The 27672-nt window shown below is 46.4% G+C and overlaps 2 protein-coding genes across 7 annotated transcripts in view; both read right to left on the bottom strand.

Moving 5' to 3' along the window:
- Positions 1-8798, bottom strand: part of ADARB1 (adenosine deaminase RNA specific B1) — a 78775-nt gene extending 69977 nt beyond the window's left edge. For 5 of the 6 annotated variants that reach the window (XM_052674539.1, XM_052674540.1, XM_052674537.1 and 2 more), the window contains exon 1: positions 8689-8798. The gene's annotated coding sequence lies outside the window, so the exon portion shown is untranslated. The remainder of the gene's footprint in view (positions 1-8688) is intronic. The other variant, XM_052674542.1, reaches the window with a different exon arrangement.
- Positions 8799-25979: 17181 nt separating this feature from the next.
- The window catches only part of SLX9 (SLX9 ribosome biogenesis factor), a 49798-nt gene continuing 48105 nt past the window's right edge, over positions 25980-27672 (bottom strand). Inside the window, exon 6 of the mRNA XM_052674554.1 lies at positions 25980-26601. Coding sequence (XP_052530514.1) covers positions 26478-26601 — 124 coding nt within the window. The 3' untranslated portion in view covers positions 25980-26477. The remainder of the gene's footprint in view (positions 26602-27672) is intronic.

The following is a 27672-nucleotide window of genomic DNA, read 5'->3' as shown; positions in this document are numbered from 1 at the left end:
TGGACTGCCAAGAAACTACCCATCCTGATAACGAAATAGAGACTCCTTCCTGTTCTCCTTGGGAGGGTTTAGCACCAGACAACATACAGCAGGGAGAAGTGCTAAGCACCTTGCAGAAATCCTGCAGCGACTGTTCAGCACCGCGGAGAGCTACGGCTTCGGAACACTGGCAACATGGCGCGCGCCCAGCGCGCCCCTCAGCACTGCGGAGAGCAGCCACCCCAACTGCGACCGCGGCCGGGGCGCGCTCCCGCGAGTCACGCAGCAGCACAGCCCGACTGCGCAGCTCCTGCGGGCCACTCCGCACAGGCAGTACGAGTGAGGTGCGATCCTCCCGCACCACAGCTCTTACCGAACATCTCGGCATCTTAGACGCGAGAAGCGTCTGTCCCGGGAGACATGCGTAAGTCAGTTGTCACCTTGATCTTTTCAAGTCAAGACCCTCCCAGAAATAGAAAAGGGGAAAGACAAACAAATGTCATGGCAAACTTCAAGTCATTAAAAATATTTAATACTTTAAGGAAATTTTTTCCACACAAAAATTGCTCTTGAAGCACAAAAGAAAAAAAAATAGCAAAGTCAATTATCAGAAAGCATTTTATGCAAGTACAATTACACTATCTATAAAAAATATAAACAAACTATCATCTTGGCAATAAAAATGAGCAGAAGCCCAGAAGAATTATTTTACTTCCAGGCAAGATTATGTATAGATCTTACTAGCAGTGAGCTTGGTTCTTTTGTAAACTCAGAAGCAGGAGGAAAAGTCTGTAAGAAGATTATGTTAATGCTATATTTAAGCATATGTAAGGACAGTGAATGAAATTCTGATTATACGCCCAATCCAAAAAAGGAAAAAAAAAAAAAAAAAAAAAAAAAAAAAAGGCAACAAAACCCCACTCAGTTACTAATAATAGCTTTCAGGACATAACAGAAGAAAAACTAGGTTGCATCAGAAAAAGAACAAAAAACAAAAAAACAAAAAACCACACAGTAGTACTCACTGTCTCTCATGACTTGCACTCATGAGTGCTGGAACCTACAGAAATTAATTTTCATACAAAAAGATAAACTACCCAAAGGCTTTCGGGCTAACAATCACTTTGCACAGGCATAGCAATACACATTCTAAGACTTCTTTCCAAATTTTGTCACTGTTGAAAGACAGAGCTGGGTTTCGCAAAACTTCCCAGATTTTTGCAAGGAGACTCAAACACCCTGGAAAGGCTGACTACACACAGTTCTTGCCACTACAACATTGCCTCTAGATCAAGCACATAAGGATAGGCTACAGTGTCACGACTGGATTTTCTGCAATTTCTTTAGCCCAGGTGATTTTGTCTCTTCACCTTTATTAAAGCTTCACTTTATTAAAAGCTTTAAAAACTCTTCCTAGCTCTCCAACTAGACCTCTATGCCTTTGTTCGACTCAGTTGCATTTTCCTGTTTCACACTCTTCAGAGCTGCGAACTCAGCAAACAGTCACAAATCAGTTTCTGATTACTCAAAGGTTCATTAGCGATGGTGGTACAAGCCTACCACAAACTCACAGATGGCAGATATAGCCCCCAGAGCTCACCTTTGTGCTTGCTGGCAAACAAAGTGAGTCCAAACATGCTCCCAGACACGTGAGACAAAGCATAGAGCAGAGATAACCAGGGGATTGACTTCAGTCAGCACACTCCTGATTCCAATTAAAATGCTAACATGCACACCGAAACATTATTGCTGCTTCTAGTTTCCAGCTCCTCTTTGTTATCAAAATACAGTATCACATTATATTGAACTTCAGAATATTGCCTGGCATTGGTCAGTAGCAGAACCATAGAATGGGTGGGTTGGAAGGACACCAGGGATCATCAAGTTCTAATTCCCCTGGATAGACAGCATCTGTAAAAACACTACTATAGGAATGTCAGTATAACACACCTTAAATAAGAGGAAAGCTCATCTGCTCTCTGCACCTGAGCAATGACTTCACTGAATGTAAGAGTGCTTCTAACCAAGAGACAGGCTGCGTTTCAAGAGCAGACAACAAAGCCAGTCTTCTGGGGTAATGGAAGTGTAGTGCCAGAGAGCTGTTCTGAAAACCTTTGTGAGGAGGAAAAATAAATTAAAAATAAAAATAAAAATAAAAATAAAAATAAAAATAAAAATAAAAATAAAAATAAAAATAAAAATAAAAATAAAAGGGAATGCATTTTAGCCTACCTGGAAAGGATTATTCTTTGGTTTACTGTGGAATATGATCATAATTCAGAGCAGACACGCAGCCTCCTATCCTGCCTGCACCTCCACATCTGCCACAGAGCACATACATTTTGTGCAAATTACAGACATGATAGGTTTCAAAGGGCTGAAAACCTCCATGGATCAGTGTCCAAAATGGGATGTTCAACCAGGTCTGAAGCATAAGTTAAAAATGCTACTAAAATTTGAGTAAGAAAAAAATACATACGCTATCTCTCACACAGATTAAAACCACCACAAACACAATCTCTTCTGACACACTGCTGAATTCCCTCATGCAGAATCACTGAAAACACATAAAACATGTATGCTGCAAAGTTCTTTAAACTTGATTAAAGACTTCCAGGACTAAACAAAAAGGCAAATACCTAACAAAAAAGAAATTTTCCTCCTCCTTCAGTTTCCCATTGTGAACTACATCTATATGTATCAGGAGCAAGCTAGAAAGCCTGGGCAGCAGAGGAAGGTTATAAATCAGGTTCCCCCACCAAGCTAGCTTTTAAAAAGTTTCCCACAAACGCAGTAGAGCTCAGCCATCTAACATCCAACTGCTTATGCTCATAACTCCCATTCTTTCAGATACTTAAATATAGCAAGTCTAAGAACAAAAGCAATGTTGAAATGTGTAATTTTAGTCTGTTTTCCACTGGCATACATTTTTCCCTTACTGTTCTTGTAATAGCACCTATAGCAAGCCAGGCCACCTCCAGCCTGTTGGGGAGGGATACACTTTTGCTTCACAAGGAACAGGGCAATTCTGCAGAGACGTTCCTTCCCACTCCACATCAATAGCTGCTTCACAAGCCTCCTAATTTATCGTCTATGCCTTGGTGCTTGCATTGTCCTCATCTGGACTCTTCTACCAGACCATCCACATTTATGTTCCAGCTAATCTACGTGTGTGTAAAACTGTACTAACAAAAAGACGGGTTTGCTAATGGCCTTGAATCCTAGATCCTACTGTGCCCTAACTAGGATTCACATATTTTCTTTTTAATTAAGTACACTCAATATTTGAGCTGAAAAAATTAAAGCTCATTTTAATTCAGAGTTTAGACTTTGTAAGCAATTTTTCTTTTATAAACATCTGCATCTAAAGAAGTCAAAGATAAATTTCCTCTCTAATAGTTTGATTCCCAAACACTACAGTATAATTAAGGTAAGAAAAAAAAGGTAGTGAACATTCAAATTTAAAGACTCACTTGTTAATAAAGATGACAATCTGAATAAACCTAATAACCTAAATAAAAATCAACCTAATTTTAGACATACTGCACTACTGAATAGTAGAAGTCTTTCTGAATGAAAGAGGCAGGCAATAATTATGCCAAACTTAAACAGACAAAACAGTAACCTCAACTCCTAGCTGAGGTTACCTCAAAAACCTTATGTAAAAACTTCACTTCCACATGCTGTCGTTAATAAATTAAAGAAACAGATGTTTTCCATGCTTTCTTCTTCTCTTTTTGATCAAGTTTTAAAAAGTTCATCTCTTCCCAGGGCTGATATGACAAATTTAACAGCAGAAAGTAATAGGGAGGAGTCACCGGGAAATTAAGAAAGCTGGTATATGCAGTTTGGAACTATCATAAGTTGGCACTGGTATAGTCCTAACGCCTGGCATTACCGAAGTCCCCCTCATAAAACTGACAGTATCATAACAACAAAAGTAACGGCAAAGCAATTGATTAGATAGTACATCTGGACATGTAGCTGCAAATTCAAGCTCCTCACCAAATGAGGACGTCTTCTACTTTTCTTTAAATTAAAAATCTAGTATATTCCTCCTCCACTTTCTCAAAATGAGAATACTTCAGATATTCAGCATCTTAGCCATAAGGCTCAAAACACAGGAGCAAGAGCTCCATTGTGCTAGAATCTCTTAAAAAGAAAACGACAACTAAATGCAAAAGTTGGATTTCTTGTTCCAGTATATCTCAATAGAGAAAAGCTTCAGAAACCAAACTGGAAAAGAACATCCAGACAAACATCTTAAATCTGTGCTGGGGAAAATGGGAAAGAGACAATCCTCTTCAATTCCCAGAACAAACTTTCCTTTTGCATCTTTGCCAAAAGCACTCCACACAGAAAAACTCTAATCCACAGGGTTACATGACGCCTACAGAAGAGCACTTTCCTGAACAACTGCAGAAGTCTTTACAGTGATATTTTAAATTTTTCCTTGTTTCCCACTCACAAGCAGGCTTGCTCCCGTCCCCTCTGCCTTCACCCCCCAGGGTCAAAAGGAAAGAGAAGGTGGCTAGAGCTGGCCTGTTTCCTCATAACTATGGCAACGCAAGACTGCTGGCAGGCTGCTCCTCCCTGTCCCCATGAAAGAAAACAAGGAAACTCGCTCCTCCTGGATTGCCTTGCAAAACGTGTTTTCCTGTTTGTCTTTTACCACCAAGATCCTCTGATATCTAACAGTATCTTTCCACTCAGTCAACAGGTCTTCCTCTCACTGGAGCAATAATCAGATAATTTCCTCTGCTCAGATGTTTGTCGCCACACAAAGCTTTGGCACTTACCTTTGACATCTCTACCCTCTTGTCAGACATCATCACCTCCTCAGCGTGTTGACCAATTTCCTTCAGGGATATTGATAGCATGATGCTTTATGCAGTGAGAAATCAATCTAAGAAACATACGGGGGTGGCGGGGAAAGACAAGTATTTGTTCACAGAGACAATTCTGCTTTAAAAGCACAGGCAGTATCCTCAGCATGAAGTAGAAACATAAAGAGACCTAACCCTACCACATTAGGGAGTAAATTTGATCCTACACATGGTTAACTTATCACCATCTACTTCAGGCATATAAATAAATAAATTTTAAAATGAAATAAATTAATAAAAAAAAAATCACAAGCCACAAAGATACAAAACTGTGAGCTAAGTCACCAAGTACAAAAGAAAGAAGCTTGCAGTCTCTGCACTTTGCAGTGCTTCTGCAGATGCTCTGTATCACATACACGAAAAATTAGTGCTTACAGTCTACCAACAGGCACTTCACATGCTGAAAGCAGCCCAACATCTGCAGCCAGAAGACAACTGGGGGATGCCCCTGCAGCCAGCTTCTTCTCTCAGCTCATTGGCAGAGGCTGGACATGCAGCCGAGGTGACAGCACTGAGTCACCGTGCTGGCAGCCAGCTCCAACCAACTCCCACAGCCACCGACACAGGGCTCCAGCGCACAGCTCAAGGTAACCTCTCCAGACATTGCACCAAGCTCCCTTTGCATGGGAAATGTTCAACCACAGGAAAAGCAGAAAGATCCCAATTCTGCAGCCAGATGCCCTTCAGAGGGACATGATCTCAGTCAAGCTCCACTCCCAAGCAATTTAATATCTCTTACCTCTGCAGTTTGCTGGGCTTTTTGTTGTTTTTATTTATTTATTTGTTTTCCTATTGTTTAATTGGCTGGGCTTTTTTTTTTTTTTTTTTTTTTAAAATGTTCACGTGTGCTGCTGCTCACCTACAGACCCCAACGCTCAGTCAATTCCCACAAGATTTGTAAGACTACTGATGGCCTCTGCAAGAATTCAGACTGCAAAAACAAGTATTTCTCATACCAATCATGCAACCAAGATTCATTAAAAGAATAGGAAAAAAAAAAATAAAAAAAAATCACTCCAATGTTAGGTATTAGGAAAGACAAAAAAAGTAAGCCACATTGTGTGCAAATAGGAGAGAAGCTTGCTAAAAAGTATAACTTTGCTTGCTTGCATAATCAATTTGTCACACATTGTTGTACTGGTTTGTTTTTGTTTTTTTTTTTTGTTTTTTTTTTTTTTGTTTTTTTTTTTTTTTTTGCCATGCAGCATTTATGTTATAAAGGCATTTCCTTTAAAACCAATGTACATAAGCAACAAATAAGCCTCTACAAATAAATACAATTCAAAAACAGTTAATCACAGTACTTAAACTGAAATCCACAACATGGCAGCTGGATGGCCAGAGTGCCAAGCATTTACTGGTTTCAGAAGCTGCAGAAACAGCATGCGTTGTTCAGACCACATCCTCTGATGTTTCAACGTCTGATGGATGGTACTATCCTGAGAAGCAACACCCACTCCTAGTCTGCTTCCATCAAAACACTACGGCACAGAGGAGCACCAAGCCACCAATCCACCTGATTCAACACATCTCTCTGCGGGTATATCTGTCACTGCCAAGCCCCAAACTTCTGAAGACACAGATCATATCCCAAATGCTTGCTGCCCCCTTGCCTAACAGAAGCCTGTCATTTCACGGGAGGATATATGACCAGATTACAAGCAACCCAGGGCTCAGCAAAGGGCATACTGTTTGCCCAAAAGCAGGAGTGCCCAAACTGATTCCAGTGTCACCATGCTGTGACGATGCCAGATCTGAGCTAATAAACCCAGCCACCTAAAAGACTTTACCAGCTTCAATCAAAATAGACTTCGCTTCTAGGCTTCGTCTATCAAAATAGACTCCCTTAAAGGGAGAAAAAAAAAAACCCTCCCACTTTATCATGATAAGTTAAACACACTATGGAGGATTTATGTGCTTACAGCAAGAGAGGCCTATCATCAGAACCCATGGCTCTGTACTTCTGCTCACAAACCAGACAGCACAGAAAGGGCACAGAGCTTTCATTAGAGCAGATAATTCAAAATAAGCCGGGGGAAATAGAAAAGTGGATGGAGGAATGCGTTTCATAGCTGGGCTTGTGAGCTATGAAACACATTCGTCTTCAAACACCAAGAACAACATCCTCAGAACCTTCTCAGAACTCAAGTTTTCAGAAATCAAATTCTCCTATTGAATGTGACCACATAAGCCAAGCCTCTTGCTAGAGCACAAAACAAGCACAGAGTTGGCACAGCTCCGCTGCACTCCCTGGCGCTGAGGAGCTGCTGCACAGAAGCCACAGGGAGAAGCTTTGGCAAGAATACTGGAAAAGAAACTTAAGTGCCAGGGTCACAGCCTGTCTGATAAACTGTGTGGTAAAATTTGAAATCACCTCACACAACCTTTTTCCCCCTTTTCCTTAGTTCCTGAAATCCAAGGATTGTGCAGATGCACAGCAATGGGAAACCATCGCAGAAGGTCAGAAGTTCTGCCTGACAAAACTGAGCATGGGCTGGCTCCAGGCAGTTCTCCACACAAGGTGCAGAGAGCTGCAGCACAGGCAAGCAAGCAGCTTGCAGACCTCCCTTCAGCTGAGGGCAGTGCCTCCAAGCTGAATTCCAGCGAACACGGCAGTTTTTTATGCAGTCAGTGGGGAAGATGGGCTGCTAGATGGCTGGTGGGGATTTTTCCATGCCATTGTGCCACCTCATTAGCAGGCATTACTAAGCTTTTCCTCTGATCACTGCAAGTGTACGTGCACGACTGGCCAAGAGTACATTACTCACTGTAGGAAGAAAGTGAAGCAGAGAGAAGACTTGGCAAATCCCTGAAAGAAATATCACAGACATCCTAAAAGTAACAACACTCATTCAAGACACAACTGTTTACACTACAAGACTCATTACACGGGAGGCTTGCCTACTTTTAGAGATAGATATTGCTACAATTGAGTGCTAGATAAACCCAAATAATTATTCTAAAAAGGCGTTGCATCACGAATTATTGTAAACAAGTTCCCTGTGGGCTGCTTCGCTGCTCCTCCTGCGGTGCTGCAGCCTCCGTGACAGACAGCTGGCAGAGCAGAGGCAGCCAGGGCTGCTGCCACAGCACACACGCACCGAGACACAAAGCCACGTTATTAGCTGTGCTACGGAACCAGCAAGTTGTAATCGATCACCACAAGGATTGCCGAGGAATAAAAGTGCCCCAAGCGCCACTGCAGAGCCCCGTGCCGCGGCGGTGCAGGCGGATCGCTTTCGGACAGCGCAGCGCGGAAACACCGCATGGTTCCGCCTGAAATAACCTGCAGGAACGCAGACGTGCCCGCTCCCAGGGCCGAGGAAAAGCACCGGCCGGGCGCCCGCCTCCACGGAGCAGCCCAGTTCTCGGCTGTATAGCCCAGGGAAGCGCCTGGCGGCGCGCAGATCGAACCGGCCCTCAGCAAGTCTCCCGCCCTCGGCACCCCGCAGCCGCCCCTCCGGACCACAAGCCCAGCAGCGCCTGCCGCCGCGGGTTCCGCCGCTTCGAAGGGGCCGCGGACAGCGATGCCAGGAGGCCGAGCCCCAGCTGCCCGAGAGAGGGAGCTGCGATCCCGGCCGCACCGGGGGGCTCCGGGGCCGGAGCTGCCGCCGCGCCGCCACCCCCTCAAAATGGCTTCGCCACCGCCGCGGCCCCTCGCCGGGCAAGGCCGCCCGCACCCCCCCCACACGCCGGCCGCGCCGCACTGCGCCCGCCACGCCGCGCTCTACAGGTGAGGGTCCGGCCCCGGCACCTGCTGCAGCGCTCGGACCCGGAGGGGTCCCGCGGGGCACTCCCGCCGCTGCCTCCCGTCCCGCCTCACCTCTCTCAGAGCCGCGCCGCCGCCGTTCCGCCGTGCGCGGCCCCCGTCGAGCACCGCCACAGCTGCCGCTGCGTCGCCGCCTCCGCCAGGATCCGTGCGTGCCTGCGCGCCACCGGGACGAGCGGCCGCGCGCGCGCGCGCACACGCACCCGCCCCTGCCGACGTGCAAAACCGCGCCCGGCCTGGCGGCGGCGCGAACACCGCGTGCAGAAGGCGGCGCAGATTGGCTGAAGACGGCGGGGCGGGGTGGGGCGAGGCGCGCTGCGGCGCTGCGGCGCTGCGGCGGGGCGGGGCTGGGCTGCGCTGCGCTGCAGGAGGCGGCGCGAAGGGGGTGCGGGCGTGGTGCTGCTGCAGGGCTTGTGTGTGTTGGCACCGCGCCGCGCCTGGGCTGGGTGACGCGAGAAAGAGAAGTCATCTTCCAGTGGGAGCTTGGGCGGGGCAGGGCACAGCGTGGCGTGCACGGCCAGTTTGCTAAGGTAACGTCCGCCTGACCTGTCCTCTGGCACAACCAGAACCCTGCTGCCCGGCAGAAGTCCCAGGCGGGCGGCAGGAGGAAGCATAGAATCACAGACTCGCTCAGGTTGGAAAAGATCTTAAAGATCATCGGGTCCAACCACAACCTGACCGTACCGTCCTAACAGCCCTCCACTAGATCGTGGCCCTGAGCACCACGTCCAAGCAGAGGACAAAGAAGCTGATGGGAGCCCAAGTGCAGAGACGGCCACAAGTGAAATGGCTGCAAGCAGTCTTCAGAGGAAAGCAAGAAACAAAAACATACCTCGGATTCAGGAACGTGCTTTTAGCAGGTGGAAAATAACTTCACAGTTTAATACTGCAGTAATCCTACAGGGACCCTGCTTATTCTGCATCAGATGCCTGGCTTGCATCAGCCCCTGCAGTTAACAGAAGTGCCAAGAGACCTGCTGAGCCTTTGGACCTGAGGAGCCTGTGGAGAGCCCAGCCTCAGTTGCATGTATTCACAGAGAGAGCAGGATGGAGGTGGACCCATCTGCAAAAGCAGCAGATCTGTGCCCAGAAGCAAAGTGAGAGCTGTGTACATCCAAGCATCTGTTAGGCCAGTAGGAGATCATGGCTTCTTTTACCTTTTATCCCATAATGCCTCTGAAAGACTCGATTTTATTTTTCAGCAAGGTCACTTTTTTTTGTTGAGAGCCACAGAAATCCCAATTATACATCAAAAAAAGGAAAGAATGGCTGCATACCGCTCACACTCTCCCTCCTTAGTCCCTGTGGCTGTGACTGACTGCACAGTCAGCAGCATCAGGAGGACTGAACCTCTTTGTTTTCAAAACCATCTCAGAAGCAGATAAGTGGATCCAGCCGCATAGGGCAAAGTGTTTTCTGTAAAGTACCTCCACACAGGCAGCAGCGAATTTCATCTGCACTTCTAGTGAGTGTTTCATGGCTTGCTATGCAAATTGTTGCTCACGTGTTCAACATGAATAGAATTGGAAAAGGTCTAAATAATTATGTCAAAAATGGATTCTTGCACAGTCTACCTGCAGGCTTGTAAGGGAAGCATGTCTTCATTCTGAGCAGTGACTTCTGTTTTGCCATCAGCATTTGCAGATCTTAAAACAAGCCCAACAGGGCACAACAGAAAGTAGTGGTGCAGCTTCACATCTATTTTGGCCTCACTCTTCCAAATTTTGCTGTTTCTCAGCCCCAAAGGCCAGTACTGCTCCTTTCCTCCCATATATCTGAGCGCTTCATCAAGCCCCATCTCATCCCCAGCCACAGCTGACCACAGACATTGATTGATCAAGCAGAAATCTTAATTTTCCAGCTTTTTATCTCTTTGAGGTTACTGAATGAACATCAGAATTTATTAAATAAGGTATGAGCTTATTTAATTTGCCTTCATATAATATTTTTTCATCCAAGAAGCTACATTAGACACTACCAACTGCAGCCTTTTTGCCTGGTGTGGGAGTCACCAAGCTGCTCAGCACAGCACCCCTCTGCAGGCCAGACGGCCCCCCAAATGTTGGAGAAGTCCAGTACATGAGGAGCCTGTGGAGAGCCCAGCCTCAGTTGCATGTATTCACAGAGAGCTTAGGATGAAGGTGGACCTATCTGCAAAAGCAGCAGATCTGTGCCCAGAAGCAAAGTGAGAGCTGGTAGATTTGAGGAAGGAAGGAAAAACACTGTGTACATCCATCTGTAGGAAGTCCAGGAGTCAACACAGTCCTCAATGCAGTAAAAAAGTAATAGCTGTTCTGCATGCCAGTATTTCTAGAGAAAAGATGTTAGGTGTGAATTCAGTGAAATGCAGAATATATGCTGGAAATATATTAGGAAGACGCTTCTACCAGGCAAGTAGAGGGACACGTGTCCATCACGTGCACCAGCACCAGGACTCTCTGAAAAGGGTCAAATAGACCCAAACTACAGAAAGTACTAGATAGATGGAGTGGAGAGGTGGCTGCAGAGCTTTGCAGCCTGCCTGCTCTCCAGAGCAGAGCTGTTCTGCAAATATAGCCACCACATATGCTGTGCTGACCACAGGGAATAGTTTCCTCACCCAAATGAAATCTGAGCTGCTGCTGACGCCAAGACATAAGCAAAACCTAGGAGCCACAGAATATTACAGCAAAGGAGAGAATATACAAAAAACGCAATAGCCAACACCTAAAATCAGAATGCTATGGGGTGAGAGGCCCTCCTGAAACCACCACTCCTCACATACATCCTCCAACTGCATGAGAGTGCCCAAAGCCCCGCCAGCAATACCCAGCCTCCAGAACAATAAGCTGTTCATTAAGGTGGTGAGGATCAAAAACGAGCAAATATTTGAAGAACAAAATTTGATTATACCATATGCTTTTAACTGTGATTTTCTATGGTTTTTGAGCCCTGTCATTTTATACTTTGTCTACTCATCTGACAAGCTGGCAAGTGCTCACATAAGGAATAGCAAAGGAAAGTTGACAGTAATCTTATTGCAGCATGCAACTGGGCAATGAGCTACATGCCCTGTGTCAGGAAGAAGCATGACCACTTAGCTATCAAAGAAGTGTTTTATATACATCTTTCAGATAAAAATTATCTGTACTGCTGTATCAAACACCTCAGTATTATTAAGACCTCACACTAAGTGCTTAGTCCACTTTCTCACCCATTTCTCTAGAGCGCTAAGGTGTTGTTACTGCATTGCATTGAGCTTCCTCCCTAGTTGTTCCATGCACACACACAGCACCAAGCAGCTGCTCTGCTTGCGCTTGGCTTGTTCCCTCACCCCATTTGCTCCTGGCAGGGTAAGGACTTGTGCACAGATTTATGGGGAGGATGAAGCAGATCAGCACAAAAGGCTGGGCTGGAAACAACAACCTATTTTTGTACATTCTCCTTCAGAGGATGTCCTTCTCCTCCTTGCCCTGCCTAGGAGCAGCATCGCCTGAAGGCTGTAAGCAGGCAGCTCTTGGTTGTGGGAAGCTTCACCTCCAAGAAACCTTCACCTTTCTTACTGTATTTTTTCAGCTGAAGAAATTTAACACTAGCTCCTATTTGAGTATTTTTTTTTTTTTTCATGATCAGCAGTAAGACTCCATTTCTCCCCTGTGGACTGGTACAGAGACAAGTATGGGTTGGGAGACATGGCGTTCTCCCTAGGTTCTTGCCCTGCTGAAGGACTGGTCCAACCCAACTGCTGTAATTTGGTCCCCTGCTTATTGCTAGGATGAAAAGCATGCCTTCCCTGAAAAGCACTGGCCTTGCAGAGCTGTCCTGATGTAAAACAGTTGCTGGTGTTTAGGAACCATCACATTTTTCTGAACCATTTCCTCCTTTTTTTCCTAGTTTTTATCCAAATCTTCTATTTAAACTTTTTTGTTTTTTGTTCCTCTGCTTCATTTGTTATTTGTAAGCTTGCTTTAATAAAGAAATGGATTTTTAACAAGCTTTAGTCAAACTCCTGAGACACTGCAAAGATTAGGCTGTTGCTTGTAAAGCTGTGTGTAGCACTTCACAAATGCCGTAAGTCAGAAGCACCATTAGTGTTTGCATACTCTGAGTTTTCCAGCCCAGGTCAGCTCAACTTGCATGCTGGTCTCAATCCTTTGGGTCTCGATGTCTCAGGATACATTTCGAGTCTCATTTGGCATAAAGCTGCCCAGTGCAGGACTTCTTCATAGGCTAATCCTGCTGTCCACTATCCTGCTGTGGCCGTGGCCAGCTTGCCAGCCAGGGTGATGCCACTGGTGAGGCCTGTGAGCTTTCAAGGTCCCTATGGTATGCAGCATTTCAAGATCTGACATGACTGTGAGCTTGTGTTGATATGACATAGAGCCATACATTTCAGAAATGACAAGCTCTTCCCAACAGTGTCTGTGCCTGTGATTTCGGGGAATTGTTCTTTGAAATCTTCCCTCACTCTTTGTGTCTGATCACAGGCTCTGCAAGAGGCTGAAACCTCTACTTTTCTACTTTTTAACATCTCCCTCTGCACTGAGTGCTAATGTCTGCTTGCCTGCAAGTTCTGACCTACAGAGAGGAGTCCAAGGGGACAACACTTGGGCATCCCAGCAGCTTTTTGGGCATGAACCGTCCTGCTATCACAGTACGTCACTCCTGGTGGGCAGATAATGCTGAGTATCCATTCCACACCCACCACATTGGAGTTGCACCTCATGCCCAGCGTGCCTTTCAATCCAGACCTACGTCCAGAGCTCTCAGCCTCACCCACAGGCTGTAGTGGTCACACTTAGTGACAACATCCCACCACATTTTTCTGCCTGCTTCTGCCCCAGCTGCAGCATGCCCACTAATCAACTTTAAAAGGAAAAGGAGAGCACACAAATGTTAGGATCACCTGTATTTCTGAGCAGAGGCCACTATAGAGCATGTAATTTAACTCTCCTAAAAATCATTGACACCTCAGTTATTCAGCATGTGTGCCCCACTTCTGAAGCTCACTGGCTGATATTTCCATGCTACTGAGATATCAAGTGTGGGTTTTTTTTGTGAAATTGGTGTTGGCTGTAAAGACAGACTTGTGGAAAATCCAAACGCAGTTTGCAGTACTGGGCAAAGTGGTTGTGCTGTGCAAGGGACAGCATGAAACCAACCTCCTACTTCTTAATATGTGTGTCTGTATTCCTTCCACCTTTTTTTTGTGGGTGATGGATTTTATACCCTTGCAGATGTCAACATACAGTAACTCTTCTTTCTATGCAATTTGTAACATGATTTTCCAAGGGCAGAGCATGAATCAGCACAGCCTGTCAGCTCCATGGCAGTATACTTGCAGCACCTTGAACTCACCAACTAGTCTAAGGGTGCCAAGTTGCAGCAGGATAAGGGAAAAGGCCTTTGCGGGTGTAATTGCTCATTGCGAATACAGCAAATAGAGAGTGCAAGCAACAGATTCCAGAGGGGAGACTGGGATCCCTTCCAGAGGGATCTGAGATGGACATCACAATCTTCAACAACATAGAGAAGGAGAGAGAAGCAGGATGACATTAGATTGTTGCTGGTACATTCATCAAGGTTGTAAAGACAAGGCCATATATGAAGAGCTGCAGGAAGAATTTCTAACCAGAAGCTCCCCAGTGCTCTGCCCAGCATTGCAGAGGGCACCTGCAGTCATCACTTGCTGTGCTTTAGATGGAGGACATTCTCAACATCCGCAGCTCTGCAGCAGTTAACCACTTCTCCCATAGTAATACCACCTGGCTCCCATGCAGCCAACAGATGAATTCATGAGTCAGGCAGTGGTTGTTTAACTTAGTGAAGTGGAAGGTGTTTAGATTAACCTTTGCATTGGTGAGCAGTGATTTAAACATATCCAGGACAGCTGTAAACACACTCAGATTAAACAAATCTAAAATAGCTGTAAGCACAGGCACATCTTGTTGTCCCACTATACCAACACCACTTCCAGAGTTGAGCTGCCAGCTGCATCTCTGGGCCACAGCTTCACTGTCAGTGCAAGAGCTGAGTCTCCTTGCCACTAACCAAGAGAAAGAAATGCATCACACTTGAGTGAGATGAACCCCCAGAGCAGTCATTTGGCAGCTCAGCAATGTCAGAGCACAGTTCCTCCCCTTTCAGCTATAGCATTGTAGAGTTTGACAGGCATTCCACAAGGCTTTTTGCCAAACACTTGAAGCCTAACTCCCAAAGAAGGAAGCCAGTTTATCAGTCAGCAAATCCAGCAAAGTCTCTGCGCCTGAGAGCACATAATGACCTCTGCTGGACATCACAAATCAGAGACAAAATAGGAAAAGTTGAGGCCAGGAGCTGCAGAAGGTGGACTCTGTTGGGATGTGCTGGGTCTGAGCAGCCAACTCACTGGGAGAGCCTTCCCTTCCTTTCAGTGTATTGGCTGCACCACCCATCTTGGTGTCATCATAAACTTGCTGAGGGTGCACTCGATGCCATCATCTATGCCATTGATGGAGATGTTGAAGAGCACTGGTCCCAAGACCAACCCCTGAGGGACATCACTTGTGACCAGCCTCCACCCTGACACAGAACCATTGATCACAGCCCTTTGGCTGCATCCAGCCAGCCAGTTCCTAATCCATCCAATAGTCCATCCTTCAAATCCACACCTCTCCAATTTAGAGAGAAGGATGTGGTGAGGGACCATGTCAAAGGCCGTGTAGAAGTCCAGGTAGATGACATCTGCCACTCTTCCCCTGTCCACTTATGCCATCACTCCATCACAGAAAGCCACCAGATTGGTCAGTCAAGATCTGCCATTGGTGAAGCCATGCTGGATGTCTCAGATCACCTCTTTGTCTCATATGTGTCTTAACAAAGCTTCTGGGAGGATCTGCTCCATAATCTTCCCAGGCACAGAGGTGAGGTTTACTGGCCTGTAGTTCCCCAGGTCTTCCTTTCTCCCTTTCTTAAAAATGGGATTCTTAAAAAATGTTTCCCTTTTTCCAGTCACCAGGGACTTCACCAGACAGCCATGATTTTTCAAATATGATGGAGAGTGGCTTGGCAACCACATCAGCCATCTCTTTCAGAACCCTGGGACGGATATCATCCAGCCCCATGGACTTACACATGTTCAATTTCATGAGGAGGACTTGGCCTTGTTCTACTGTTACAGTGAGACAGAAACCACTCCCCATACCCTCATCTAGAGGCTCACGGTCCTGGCAGACATGGGAAGCCTGATGGCCTATGAAGACTGAGGCAAAGCACTCTTTGAGTACCTCAGCTTTTTCTATGTATGAGGAAGCCAGCTCCCCATAACCTTTCATCAGGGGGGGCTCTCTCTCCTTGGCCTGTCTCCTCCTGCCCATGGAAAGTCAGGGCGCATATGGAGCTGAACTTGGTGAGGGATGTGAAAGATAACAAGAAGGGGTTTTACAGGTACATGGGCAGGAGGAGACACACACGGACAACAGCCCTGTATTCTTCCCAGGATACACAACCCTGCTTCCACTTTCTGTACATTTCCCTCTTTTTTCTCAGTTTAAGCTGCAGGTCCTTGCACAGCCACAACAGTCACCTCCCTCTCCTGCTCAAATTCTGATAGGGGATGTGGAGAGCCGTTGTGCTCTCATAAGGGTGTCCTTAAAGAGCTGCCAGTTTTGTTCTGTGCCCATGCCCTTAAGGAGAGTTTCCCAGGGGATCCCACTCAGTAGTTCCTTGAGCAGCTGGAAGTTTGCTCTCCTAAAGCACAGGGTCCTAGCTCTGCTTTTTGCCAGGTCTTCATTCTTCAAGATCACAAACTCCACCAAGGCATGTCACTACAGTCCAGGCTGCCTCCAATCTTAACCTCTCTAACATTCTTCTCTGCATTGGTGAGCACCAGGTCCAGTAAAGCTTCACCTCGGGGTGGCCCATCTATTACCTGGACCAGGAAGATGTCCTTGATAGACTCCAGGAATCTCCTGGATTGTCTGTCACCTGCTGTGCCGTTGTCCCAGCAGGTATCCAGGTGGTTGAAATCCCCCATCAGGACAAGAGCCTGTGAGCATGACACCTCCTGCAGCTGAAGCAAGAAGGCCTTGTCAACAACTTCCTCCTCATCAGGTGGCCTGTAGCAGACCCCAACCACTAGGTGCCCTTTGTTGGACTGATCCTTGTTTTTAACCCACAAGCTCTCGACCTGATTGTGGCTGTTCCTCACATACAGCTCCTCACAATCTATCCACTTCCTAACATGGAGGGCAACTCCCCCACCATTCCTACCCTGTCCATCCCTTCTGAAAAGCCTGTAGTCCTCAATCAGGGTACTCCAATCATGGAATTCATCCCACCATGTTTCCGTGATAGCAATTAGGTCATACTTTCCCAATTGTGCCAAGGTTTCCATCTCCTCCTGTTTATTTCCCATGCTGCATGCATTGGTACAGAGGTACTTCAGCCTTGTTGGCCTCGTTGCCTTTTCAGAAAAGCCCTCCTTAGTACCTCCAGGACAAGTCTGGGTTTTCCCTTGCTGCCTCCCAAGGTGACAGTGTTCCCATACACTTCTCTGTCACCCAATACACCCCCTTCCTCAATCATATCTAGTTTAAAGCCCTGCTAATCAGCCCAGGAATACTTCTAGTCAGTTGGCTCCTGTCTGCTATCAGCATTCCCTGTGTCTCAAGGCTGCATCCCAAGCCATAGTACCCAAAGCCAAGTGCGACTCCATTCACAAAGCCATTCATTCAGCGTGCCCACCCTCCTCCTTTTATGCAAATCCCAGTCACCAACTGAGAGGACAGAGGAGAACACAACTTGCGCTCCTGATCCCTTCAGAAGTCTTCAACACAGAGTAAACTGCATCCCAAGCATCACCAAGTGTGCCAGTGGCTTCCTAACATTGCTTGCACCCATGCTGTCTCCTGCAGCTTCCTGGACGTCACTGAGGCCTCCAGGTCCCTGTACTGCTGCACATTTGAGTTTCCCAGAGGCAATGACAGCCCTCCAGGATGTCTTGTCTGACTTCTTGTCTCCCAGCCATGCCTTGCTCAATTGCAAAGAGAGCCAGTATTAAATTAAAACATAAAAATCCTCATTTTACTAAAGTTGATGAGAGGTCTGGACCACGCTGGCCATGGCAGCAGAGCAAACCACTATGTGACACATAAGGGACAGAAGCAGCCCCACCAGTGCACAGGGACAACGCACTAGCCAGACCTGATGCACACATACCTGCACAGCCACAGGAACATTTCATGTGCTTGCAGCTCACAGCAAGTTCAAGCAGCGTATCAACTGACACCATGCCAGCGCAGAGGTACTCTGCTGCTGGCACCAAACATTGATCATTAAAGCTGAGAAAACCCTTAGATTATGTTTTTATGCAAGTGAAACCAAGTGATCTGGAAAATCCCAGAGTGTTTGGATGCAAAGGTCTAAATCTTAATGACTCTTCTGGCAAAGCTCTGTGTCTTGTTTGTGCTATTTAGCAACTTCTCCATAAGGAAGCAAACTGACTTTGTTAAGGAAAAAAAAAGCTACTGTACAAATCCTCACCCCACTGTCTGAGTTTGACAGAGGTCAGTAGGGACTCAGTTCGTGTTGCTGGAGGTCCCCACCCAGTTGGGCTTCTGGACCAGGCTGAGAAGTCACCTGCTGCAGCTGCACCTCAGGCAACAGTGAGGGACTGGCCCCATGGGTGCTAAAGAGAGCCATTTATGTTGCATGTGTTTGGAAACAATGCATTTGTTATGCATATATATATTATACAATGCCTTAAAAACCTTAGCATCTAATGTATTTTTCTTCTGGCTGTAAATCTTATCACCTTCAAATATTTAGTTTTTTGGGTTTTTTTTAACCACATCTCTAACCTCATTACATAACTTGGCTTGGAAACTGAAACACATTTCAGCGATTTTCATTATTTTTTTTCCCCAAGAAACCAGAGGAGCTGGGGTTTGCAGGCTAGATACAGTGCTACAGGCCAGATGTGCAACACCCAGATCCCAGCTGCAGGTCTGTTTCCACCCTGAAACTCAGCTCACTCGTTGCCCAGAGGAAATGCCATCCTTCAGAAAGAAAATGGCTGGCTTGGTTTATTTGTCAAAATGAAAGCACAAAGCCAAGAATTCTGATACCCTGCACCACATTCATACCCTGCACTGAAGGAAGCAGCAGCCAAATGCAGAATCAGCAGATGCTAGTGTAATTATCATGTTGGGGAAGAGTTAGCATCACAGGCCATGATTTTTCCTTGCAAGAAAAAGTAAGCACAGAGATAACAGAGATCCAATTAACAGGGCTTTATGTGTATTTCCAAACAGCATGAGGCAATGCTCTTAAGCTCTTGAAGAATGCCGAAAAGCTTTTCAAGAAACTGAGCTTCTGCAGGATGAGCTAGAGACCTCCTGGGATCAGAAACTGGTTAAAGGTCAGGAAGTCAGGAGCAGGAGCAGGAAGGATGTCATCTCTCAGAGAAGGAATCCCTATGAGTCTGGCTTGTTCTGCATCTCCTTGGGCAACATGGAAAAATGCAGGACAAGACAAGGTGACACATCTCAGGAGGACAACAATCAAGGGCAGAAAAAGCAACAAATAAAGGATGCTGCAAAAAATTACTGTGAAATCCATGCTTCGGGGTAGAGAGATGCCACTTTGTCCTCAACAGCAAGCTAAGGTCAGGTAATTCACCTCTCCCCTCTCTTGTGCAATATGCAGATAAAAGCGGGGAGGAGGTGGTGGTGCCAAAGTCATCAGCTTCTAAAATAATTTGGCTGCTCAGTATTACACACATCTGTATTTCATTGGGTTCCCCACTGCTGGTCCTGCTACATCTGCAAGGAACTCATTTTGAGTTGGCTTCAGATGTACTTGCACTATAGATAAAGAACAGAAGACACACCTATTGGGTACACAAGAGGCTTCATGAACTCCAGGAAACGCGAAGATCTACTAGGAAAAAAGTGCATCTAGAGGGAGAAATTATACCATACAAGGAAAGAATTTGCTACTTTTGCTGGAGCATACAAAAAAGGAGGTCACTAATGCAGTGTCTCTGCTCTGCCAAGCACATTCAGATTCTGTCCCATCCTTTCTTGGGTGATAAAAGAAAGGGTCACTGTAGCTTGAACACCTCAGATCCTCTGAGGGCTGGGCTGGCCATGCACTCTGCACTAGGACTGCCAAGGAAACCCACAGTGGCTGTCCCACTCACAGCCTATCCCAGGGATGCTTGGGTGAGGAGCTGAGGTATTTTTTGTAAGCTGGGAGAGATCTCTGCAACCCCAGTAGCAAACCCACAGACTGCAAAGATTGAAGGCAGTTGATATCTTCATGGGGGTGGGCTGACTCCAGTTGTCACAGGAAGGGAGCCAGACCTGGGAACACCGCAGCCAGGGAACAGAGAAGAGCAACCACCCTGAAGCAGAGCCCCAGTGCTCCCAGTATTACCAGTACCCTGCGTTGGCTGCCATTGGTGAGGAGTGCAATCAACATACCAATGTGTGACTCAGGTACTGCTGCCAGGGGCAGGGCGGAGAAACCTAGGAACCGTCATAAGGAGCCCATGGCAGTCCCTAATCCTTCCTCCTCCATCAAGAAGTTGCAGTCAAGCTTAGGGAAGCACAGGCTGAAACAGCTCTGCATGGCTGGGAAGCAGCATCCCTCACAATTGCACATTCTCTTTATTGCACAGTGATTTCTCTTTATCCACAGTAAAAGAGGGTTTCATCCCCATGACAGGTGATTCCACTGCACAGATGAATGGCAGGATGTTGGCCCTTTTTGCAATACAAACGTGGATCATACAGCCAGAGCCCCCTGCCAGGGTCATGGGGTCTCAGCTGACTCAGCAAGACTTATGGGAAAGCAAGTTAATCTGTGCTTCCGTTCTTCTCCTGTATAATTTGGTGCTGGTTTCATACTTCTTATGAAATAAGAAGTACCAACAGCAACCTCCTTGTTGTCCAAGAAAGGTACCACTCATATCAACAAATGCTGTCCTGCCTAGATACTGTGGTGCTGATGTTGCCCCACATCTCTCCACAACACTCCAACACACTGTCCCCAAACATTTAATGGCATAGCTGTGTTGACTAAAAGAAGCTAGCAAAGTTCATAGCTCCAATTGGAGCATGCACTACTTGGCATAAATAGTATTTTCTGTAGGAGAAGGGGACCAGGGGACTCCTTGTACAAGATCTGCAAGGAAAGCTTTCTGGGCAGACAAACCTTCAAGTGGATGGGAGGAAGAGGGAGTTTGAATATGCTCACTAAGGACTTGCTTGGGTTAGACAAACGGTTGGAGCCAGGCCCTGAGGCTCACCTCACTTTCATCATACATGCACATGGGCCATAAAAGCCCCAGCTCCAGCAGAAACAGCACATGAGGTGCCACTGCTAGTGCCAGGAGAAAAATGAGTGTTGAAACAACTGCTATTAAAAAAAAAAAAAAAAACCCTTTGCAATCTATGAACCAAGGACACTGCTCATAAGCTGGGGGTAAAGGAGGATACCCTTCCTCCCTTTGTATTGGATGTTTTGTGTGTAGCAGAAAATATCCACCCGCATCACCAGATGGGCAGGATATTCAAGTTTTTGTTTTCACTGATAGTTCTGTGAACTGCCTTTAAGAACAAATCAGAAACAAAAAAGAGAACTGCAAAAAGCAGCCCAAAAAATTTCCAGCCCTGAGTTTGCAAAGCATATGCTGTTTACTCACTTATTGTGAAGTCTTGAGCTTCCAGGTCAGGCCCCCACCCTTCCCTTCCAGCACAGTGACCTTTTACAGCTTGGGTGCTAATTTTTCCCACCCTGCTATCTTAGAACAAAACAAAGTAAAACAAAAACCCCCACAGTGGCATGAAAGCTTTTATCATCCTGAAAACATGCCAAATGCGAAGGCGATAGGCAATTCTGTGTCTCAGATGCCTTTTTCCTGGCATATTTTAAGTCCTTTGCTCAATTGCAAGGATGGTGGGAGCAGGAGTCGCCTGCAAACAGCAGGCTGTGAACCCACAGTTTTAAACAATCATGCTTAATTGCTCATAAATACCCAGGGGACCTGCACGTTCAAACACCAAGCAAGTACCAGACATACAGCCACTTGGCACATTGAGCCTGAAGGCTGAGATGCCAGGACAGTCCCTGCTTTGATACTGGCCTGGGAGAGCCACACAGACCAAACAGCCTTGGAGATGCTTTTTGAGGATCTCAAGTGCTCCAATCTGGTTTTGCAAGCAGAAATCCCTTACCCACTCCATAGCCCAAACTGCTGGGCTTCTTCTAACAAAAACTGCATGGGTTGAAATAGGATGTACTCCTGTTGGGATTTATTTTTTCAGAGAAAGAAAAAAGTGGTCCCTTGGCACACAACCCACAGCAACATCTATCCCAAGACCCAGCACTTCTGCCAGCTAATGATCTGCCCCAACACTGCAGTTCAGACCATCCAAGCATTGATTCAACACAAAATTGCTTGGAACTGCCTATGAAAAGAGAAGTGCCTGGGCAGACAGGAATTAATACCATTTCAATTTGTTTTTGCCCAAGGGAGAAAACAAGGAGGAAACTGGTCTGGACTGGACGTACAAATAAGCCATGAGAGGCCCTAAAAGGATGGTTCTGCCAGCCAAGCACTGTGCAAAATTGATAATGCCCAGGAAACTAGTGTTTGCCAAACAAAATCACTGCTCCTGCTGGGTCTCTGAGTACAGTCTGCACCTCAGAGGGGAGAGATGCCCACAGCACACGACCCAGGATGGAATTTTACAAGCCTGCCTATGGCTTCTCTCCCAACTTTCTCACTGTTCCATGAGAGTGCAGAGCAGCACATCACCAGGGCTGCAAAAAGAAGTGTGAGAGCACAGGTCAACTGCTGTATGAGCTGGTCCTGCAAGGATGCCAGGACTCCTTTATGTGTCATGTACTATGTAAAAACACAAGACAAAAAGAAAGCTGCAGAACTGCACAGCGCAGAAGAAAAGCAATAGAAGCACTCCAGTGTGTCACAAAAGCCTTCTTTCCTGCCCCCTGGCCTCCAGGCACACTGAATGCCCTATTCAACTGTAGTAGCAGGAGGACAAGAACATGAGGGACAATCTTCATCTACCTCAGTACATCCATTGTCTTCACCTTCTTCTCTCAGCCTCCATTCAAGCACAAAGATCCCACTTTTCTCAGGATCCAGCTAGCTACAAGATAGAGGGTAAGCAGTAAACTTACAGCCAAAACAAACACCATGTCTTACACATGCTGTTGGGAGTCACAAAGCACTCCAGCAGCTTCAGGCCAGCACTTTGGATCTGGAGTCGGCTGGGGGCAGGAATGGCTGTTAGCATACAGCATTCCTGTCCCAGGGCCATCTCCTGTTCTGTCCAGTCTGGTTCTCAGAGCTCAAAGTCTGGTATGGACTAACAGAAACAGTGAGAGACTGGAAAGAGTGCAGGTGGGAACCAACTAGAAGGTGGGAAGACATTTTGAGCTCTGACACCACCACAGCCCTTACAGATGCTGCTGTGTTCTGCCTGGGGCCCACAGGGCCCACAACACAAACCTCATGGCACTGACACAGGAGCAAACATTTGGCAGAGGAGAGGAGAGCACAGCCAGTCCTCTACCAGCCCCAGAGTGACGAGGTGGAGGATGGGACATGGCCAGCAGCTGCCTGTGGCCCTTGCCAAGACTCTTCTGCCAGACCTTGGCAGGAGGAAAGGTGGCACAGTGGCATTCTAACAAGCACCATCAGCAGTAAGGTCTGCATGGCCAGGGTTAAGAGGCAAGCATTACTGCCTTTGTTAAACAGAGCCAGCCCAGAGGAATCAAAAAAAGCATACTAGACATGCATAATTAAAGATGCCTGCCAGTTCCCATTATAGCTCTTTTAGGCACTAACTTGGATAGGAGTCAGCTGCAGCTCCCATGTTGCTTTCTTAAATGTTACAGATCTTACTCAGAAGTTGATCTGAAATAGGAAGGCTGGTTTTCTAGGTTAAGAAACACTGGAAAACTTTCTGTGCTTCAAAAGGCAGTGCCGTTTGGGAGTTTTACATAGGGATAACCTTCAGGACTTCTCCAGCACAAATTGCAGGCACCAGGAATAAAGGAGTTAGAGGGAAGGACCAGCTTTCCTTAGCTCTGATGCTCCTAGGCAACTGATGGTAACAAACCCATGCTGCCTGTGAAGAGCATATCCTCATGGTCCCCCCCCTCGTTTGGGGTGCCAGCACATCCATAGACTCCCCCCACCAAGCAATCTCTTCCAGCCCCCTCTGTTTCCCAAATGCTCTCAGGCTTGCAGGAAGGCACAGCCAGAGGCATGTAGAGAAGAGGCAGCTTATGTCTTCTCTGGGTTGCTTTGCTTAGGAGGCAGGCAGCCATAAGGCCAGCAAAGCTCAGTGCTCACAGCTCTTGCCTGATACTTCTAAACACAGACATTTTGCCCTGGGGAGAGGAGAAGGAGAGAAGTTAGGAGCTGGAGTGGGACTGAAATGGAGAACACAGGCAATGCCAAACTTAAGGAGGCATGGGGAAAGAGCTGAAGGACTGTGGAGAAGTCCTTTCACTTCAGAAAGCCTTTGTTTCCCAACTGCGTGTTGAAACAGGTTCTGTTCTCACAGTCCCAACCCCAGATTAGGAACAGGCTTTCTTTGAGATGAGAATGTTCCATTAAGAAACCAGCCAAAGGTCCAAGCTATGAAGGAACCCTCTTCCTAGCAGTATCTCCTGCCCAGGGAAGTCTGGCAGCTACCCCCACCAACACTGGCCCAGACGCTCATTTCTCACCAGGTCTCAGACCGTACTCCTTGCCCTCATTCCTCCCACTGCACCAAGCCTCCCTGAGATTTCTAAAGTCCAGTCCCCTTGAGGCTGTCTCTCTACCTGTGTGACCATGGGCTGAAGCAAGCCTTCCTAGCTATTCACATCTTCTTTCTTCTATGCAGCTGAAGACAGCCTGCGCACTACAAGCCATGGCACAGCAGGTAGATCATCTTGGAAAGCTGAGCCAACCTCAGCTTTCCTGCCCAATAACATTCTGGGGCACAAGGAGGATGTACAGTTGTGCCAAATATCTCACTCAAGAGAAGAGACAAGATGAGGGAATACAAAGACTGAGGGTGTTTGAGAAGCACACACAGGTCAAAAATCACAAAGGCGATGGCCAGCCTTCTGCCCAGCTGCAGATAGGCAATACTTGAGATACCAGCAATTCAAACAGGAATTCTAGCCCTAGCATCTGGCAAATGCACTCTGTTTCTAGTGCCAACTAAACATGGCTAAGTATGGCAGCAGAGTTTGAGTTTGTTAACCATTTCCACTACTTTACTCTCTCCATCTGAATGTTTTTGGATGATTTGACTGGGAAATGTTTTTGAACGATTTGACTGACAAATGTGACACCCGTCTTCAAAAAGGGCCAGAAAGATGATCCTGGTAGCTACAGTCCTATCAGTTTCACCTCGGTGCCCAGGGTCAACGGTTTATGGGCTGGTCCGGCCCAGTTCCGTGACCAGCAGGGCGGAGGGATCTGCGGATCCGCGCCTCTGGAAAAGGGGAAGCAGGGGACCCCAAAATACTTGAAAAAACAACAGCACTGATCTGAGGTGGAACAAATGATTTTACTAAATATAGTATTAGTAAACTACAAAGAGAGAGAGAGAGAGTCTGTTTGAATTGTATAGACCTCACCACAATCCTGGGGTGAGAAGTGCAGTCCAGTTGAATGACTGAAGTACAGACGGCGAAGTGCAGATGGCGAAGCACAGGCGGCGAAGCGCAGATAGCGAAGCGCAGACAAGGGGATTGAGTGCACCATCAGTAAATTTGCAGACGACACCAAGTTGGGAGGGAGTGATGATCTGCCTGAGAGGAGAAAGGCACTAACAGAGGGACCTGGATAGACTGGATTGATGGGCCAAGTGTATGAGTTTCAATAGGGCCAAGTGTCAGGTCCCCAGGGAGGTGGTTAAGTCACCATCCCTGGATGCGTTTAAAAACCATCTGGATGTGGTGCTCAGGAACATGATTTAGCAGAGGGTTGTCAGAGTTACAGTAGTATGGTTAGGTTGTGGTTGGACTCGATGATCTTTAAGGTCTTTTCCAAGCTGAGTGATTCTATGATTCTGTGATTATCGTAGGGCAGGCCAAGCAAGAAACACAAAACATGCCAAAAGGGATATGCATCACTTACTGAAAGCACACGCTCCCAGGGCAGGAAGAAGGCAAGTTTGTGATTTAGACAATCTGTAATTATTATAGGTGTCACATGCTGCAACAGCAGTCTTGCTGTTCACTGCACACAACACAAGAGAAAAAATGTTCTCTTAAGTCATTTTTCCATTGATGAGAATAAGCTCATTTTTCAGTTGGTATTTATCAAAACAAAAACCAGACAAACTCAGTACTGTACGAAAGTGCGTTTATTCCAAAGCTAAATTCTTCACACAAAACAATGGCTCTGAACAGCAGAATCAGTCCTTACACAGATCTACAACAGCATCCTGGGCTCTAGGGCTTGTGATCTTCAACATTCACAACAGAACTTCTTTTCATAGTAGTCAGCAAGGATTGGAGGGGGCAACAAAAACATCTGGCACAAATTAAAGAATTGTGTCACCAAAAGAGAAAAAGTGTCAAGACTTTTCACAGGAAGGTTGGTTTGTGCAAATATCTCAGAGAACATCCTGCTCACTGCAGGCTGTTCGCCAAGGAGCAGCCACCACCATCAGGAGGGAACTGCGTTATTCCTGTAGACAGAAAGCAGGACTGTTGGGTTGAATAATATGCTGGACTTTTTCCAAGGACTGAAGTGGCTAATAGGTCACATTCAGGATGTGCTTATTTGTGGTCTGGAGCCTGTGCACCAGCTTCATCGTGCACACTTGGTCCCAGCCGATGCCCTAGAGGGGCTTGCCTTCTTCCTGCCTTAGCCTCTTGGAGAGATGCTCACTGATGACCAAGAGGGGGTGGGCTTTGTATCTGGGATCTGCGATGACCTCATGAAACTGGGCCATTTCCTCTTCTCTGAGGAGAGAAAAAAAATCCCCACACTCAATTGGTTCATGCAAAAGAAACTGAGCAGATAAAAAACAAAAAAACAAAACTCATAAAGCAACAGGCTTCTGTACAGACAGGATTATCTCCAGTGTAAAGCTCAGAAAGAAACAATGCAAGAAATGGACCTTGTTTACCCAAGGGCAATGCTCAAATTGCTGCCAGATCTGTGGAAGCCAGTAGCTTGATCTCATGCCACAGACAGAAACAATCATGCTAGTGTCAACTATCACTTGGCATTTTTTTAGAGCTTCTCCCTAGTAAAACAAGAAAGACCAGGAATATTTGGTAAGTGTGCTTAGAATGAAGACTACTTCAGACCACACGAGAACAAAAGCAGATTCTGCACTTGCAAGCTCATCCACTGACTCTTGTTTATTGCTCAAACATACAGGTTTCCTATGTGCAACACTAGTTAGACACCTTGATAGGGGCATGAAAGAATTACCTCTATATACTTGGTCACAGCTGTTGCTGTGGAAATATTCTCCCAAAAAGCAATCAGGCAGGGAGGAATAAGAACAGAGCACAAGGAGTGTAAAAATAAAAAATTGAGCTTTCATGTAAGTCACCTTGATCATGGTCTCTCCTCACTCATGCAGACTCAGCGCCCCATTCCCCTGCCAGACACACATTTCCTTCCTCCCATGTTGTTGCAGATCAGATCAGCAGAGCATTCTTCAGCTTGCAGCAGGCAGCTAGTTCCCTTCCTACTTCATAGAACTGACAGGGACACCCCAGAAGCAGCGATCACAGAAAGCAAACACTGCACAGTCACAGAGCCTAGCTCCAGAAGAGTTGCACTGAGGGGAAATGAAGTTCCCAATGCCTTGTGGTCGTATAAAATATCAAACAGATTATACTAAGGAACAAAGAGTTGCTAGACTTTTTGTGAAATTCCAAGACTTATTCAAAAGTACTTCTTTTGAGTTTCACTTCATAAGAAAAGGTTTGGCAGATGTCAACACACAGCTGTCCCCACAAGGGATGCAAGGCTTATTACTTAACATCCCAAAGGTACTTCAGCAGAGCAGCTGTAGC

The sequence above is a fragment of the Tympanuchus pallidicinctus genome, unplaced genomic scaffold, assembly GCF_026119805.1.
Source record: "Tympanuchus pallidicinctus isolate F22 unplaced genomic scaffold, pur_lepc_1.0 scaffold15, whole genome shotgun sequence".
In the NCBI taxonomy this organism is placed as follows: domain Eukaryota; kingdom Metazoa; phylum Chordata; class Aves; order Galliformes; family Phasianidae; genus Tympanuchus; species Tympanuchus pallidicinctus.
This window is presented reverse-complemented; position numbering and strand designations above follow the sequence as displayed.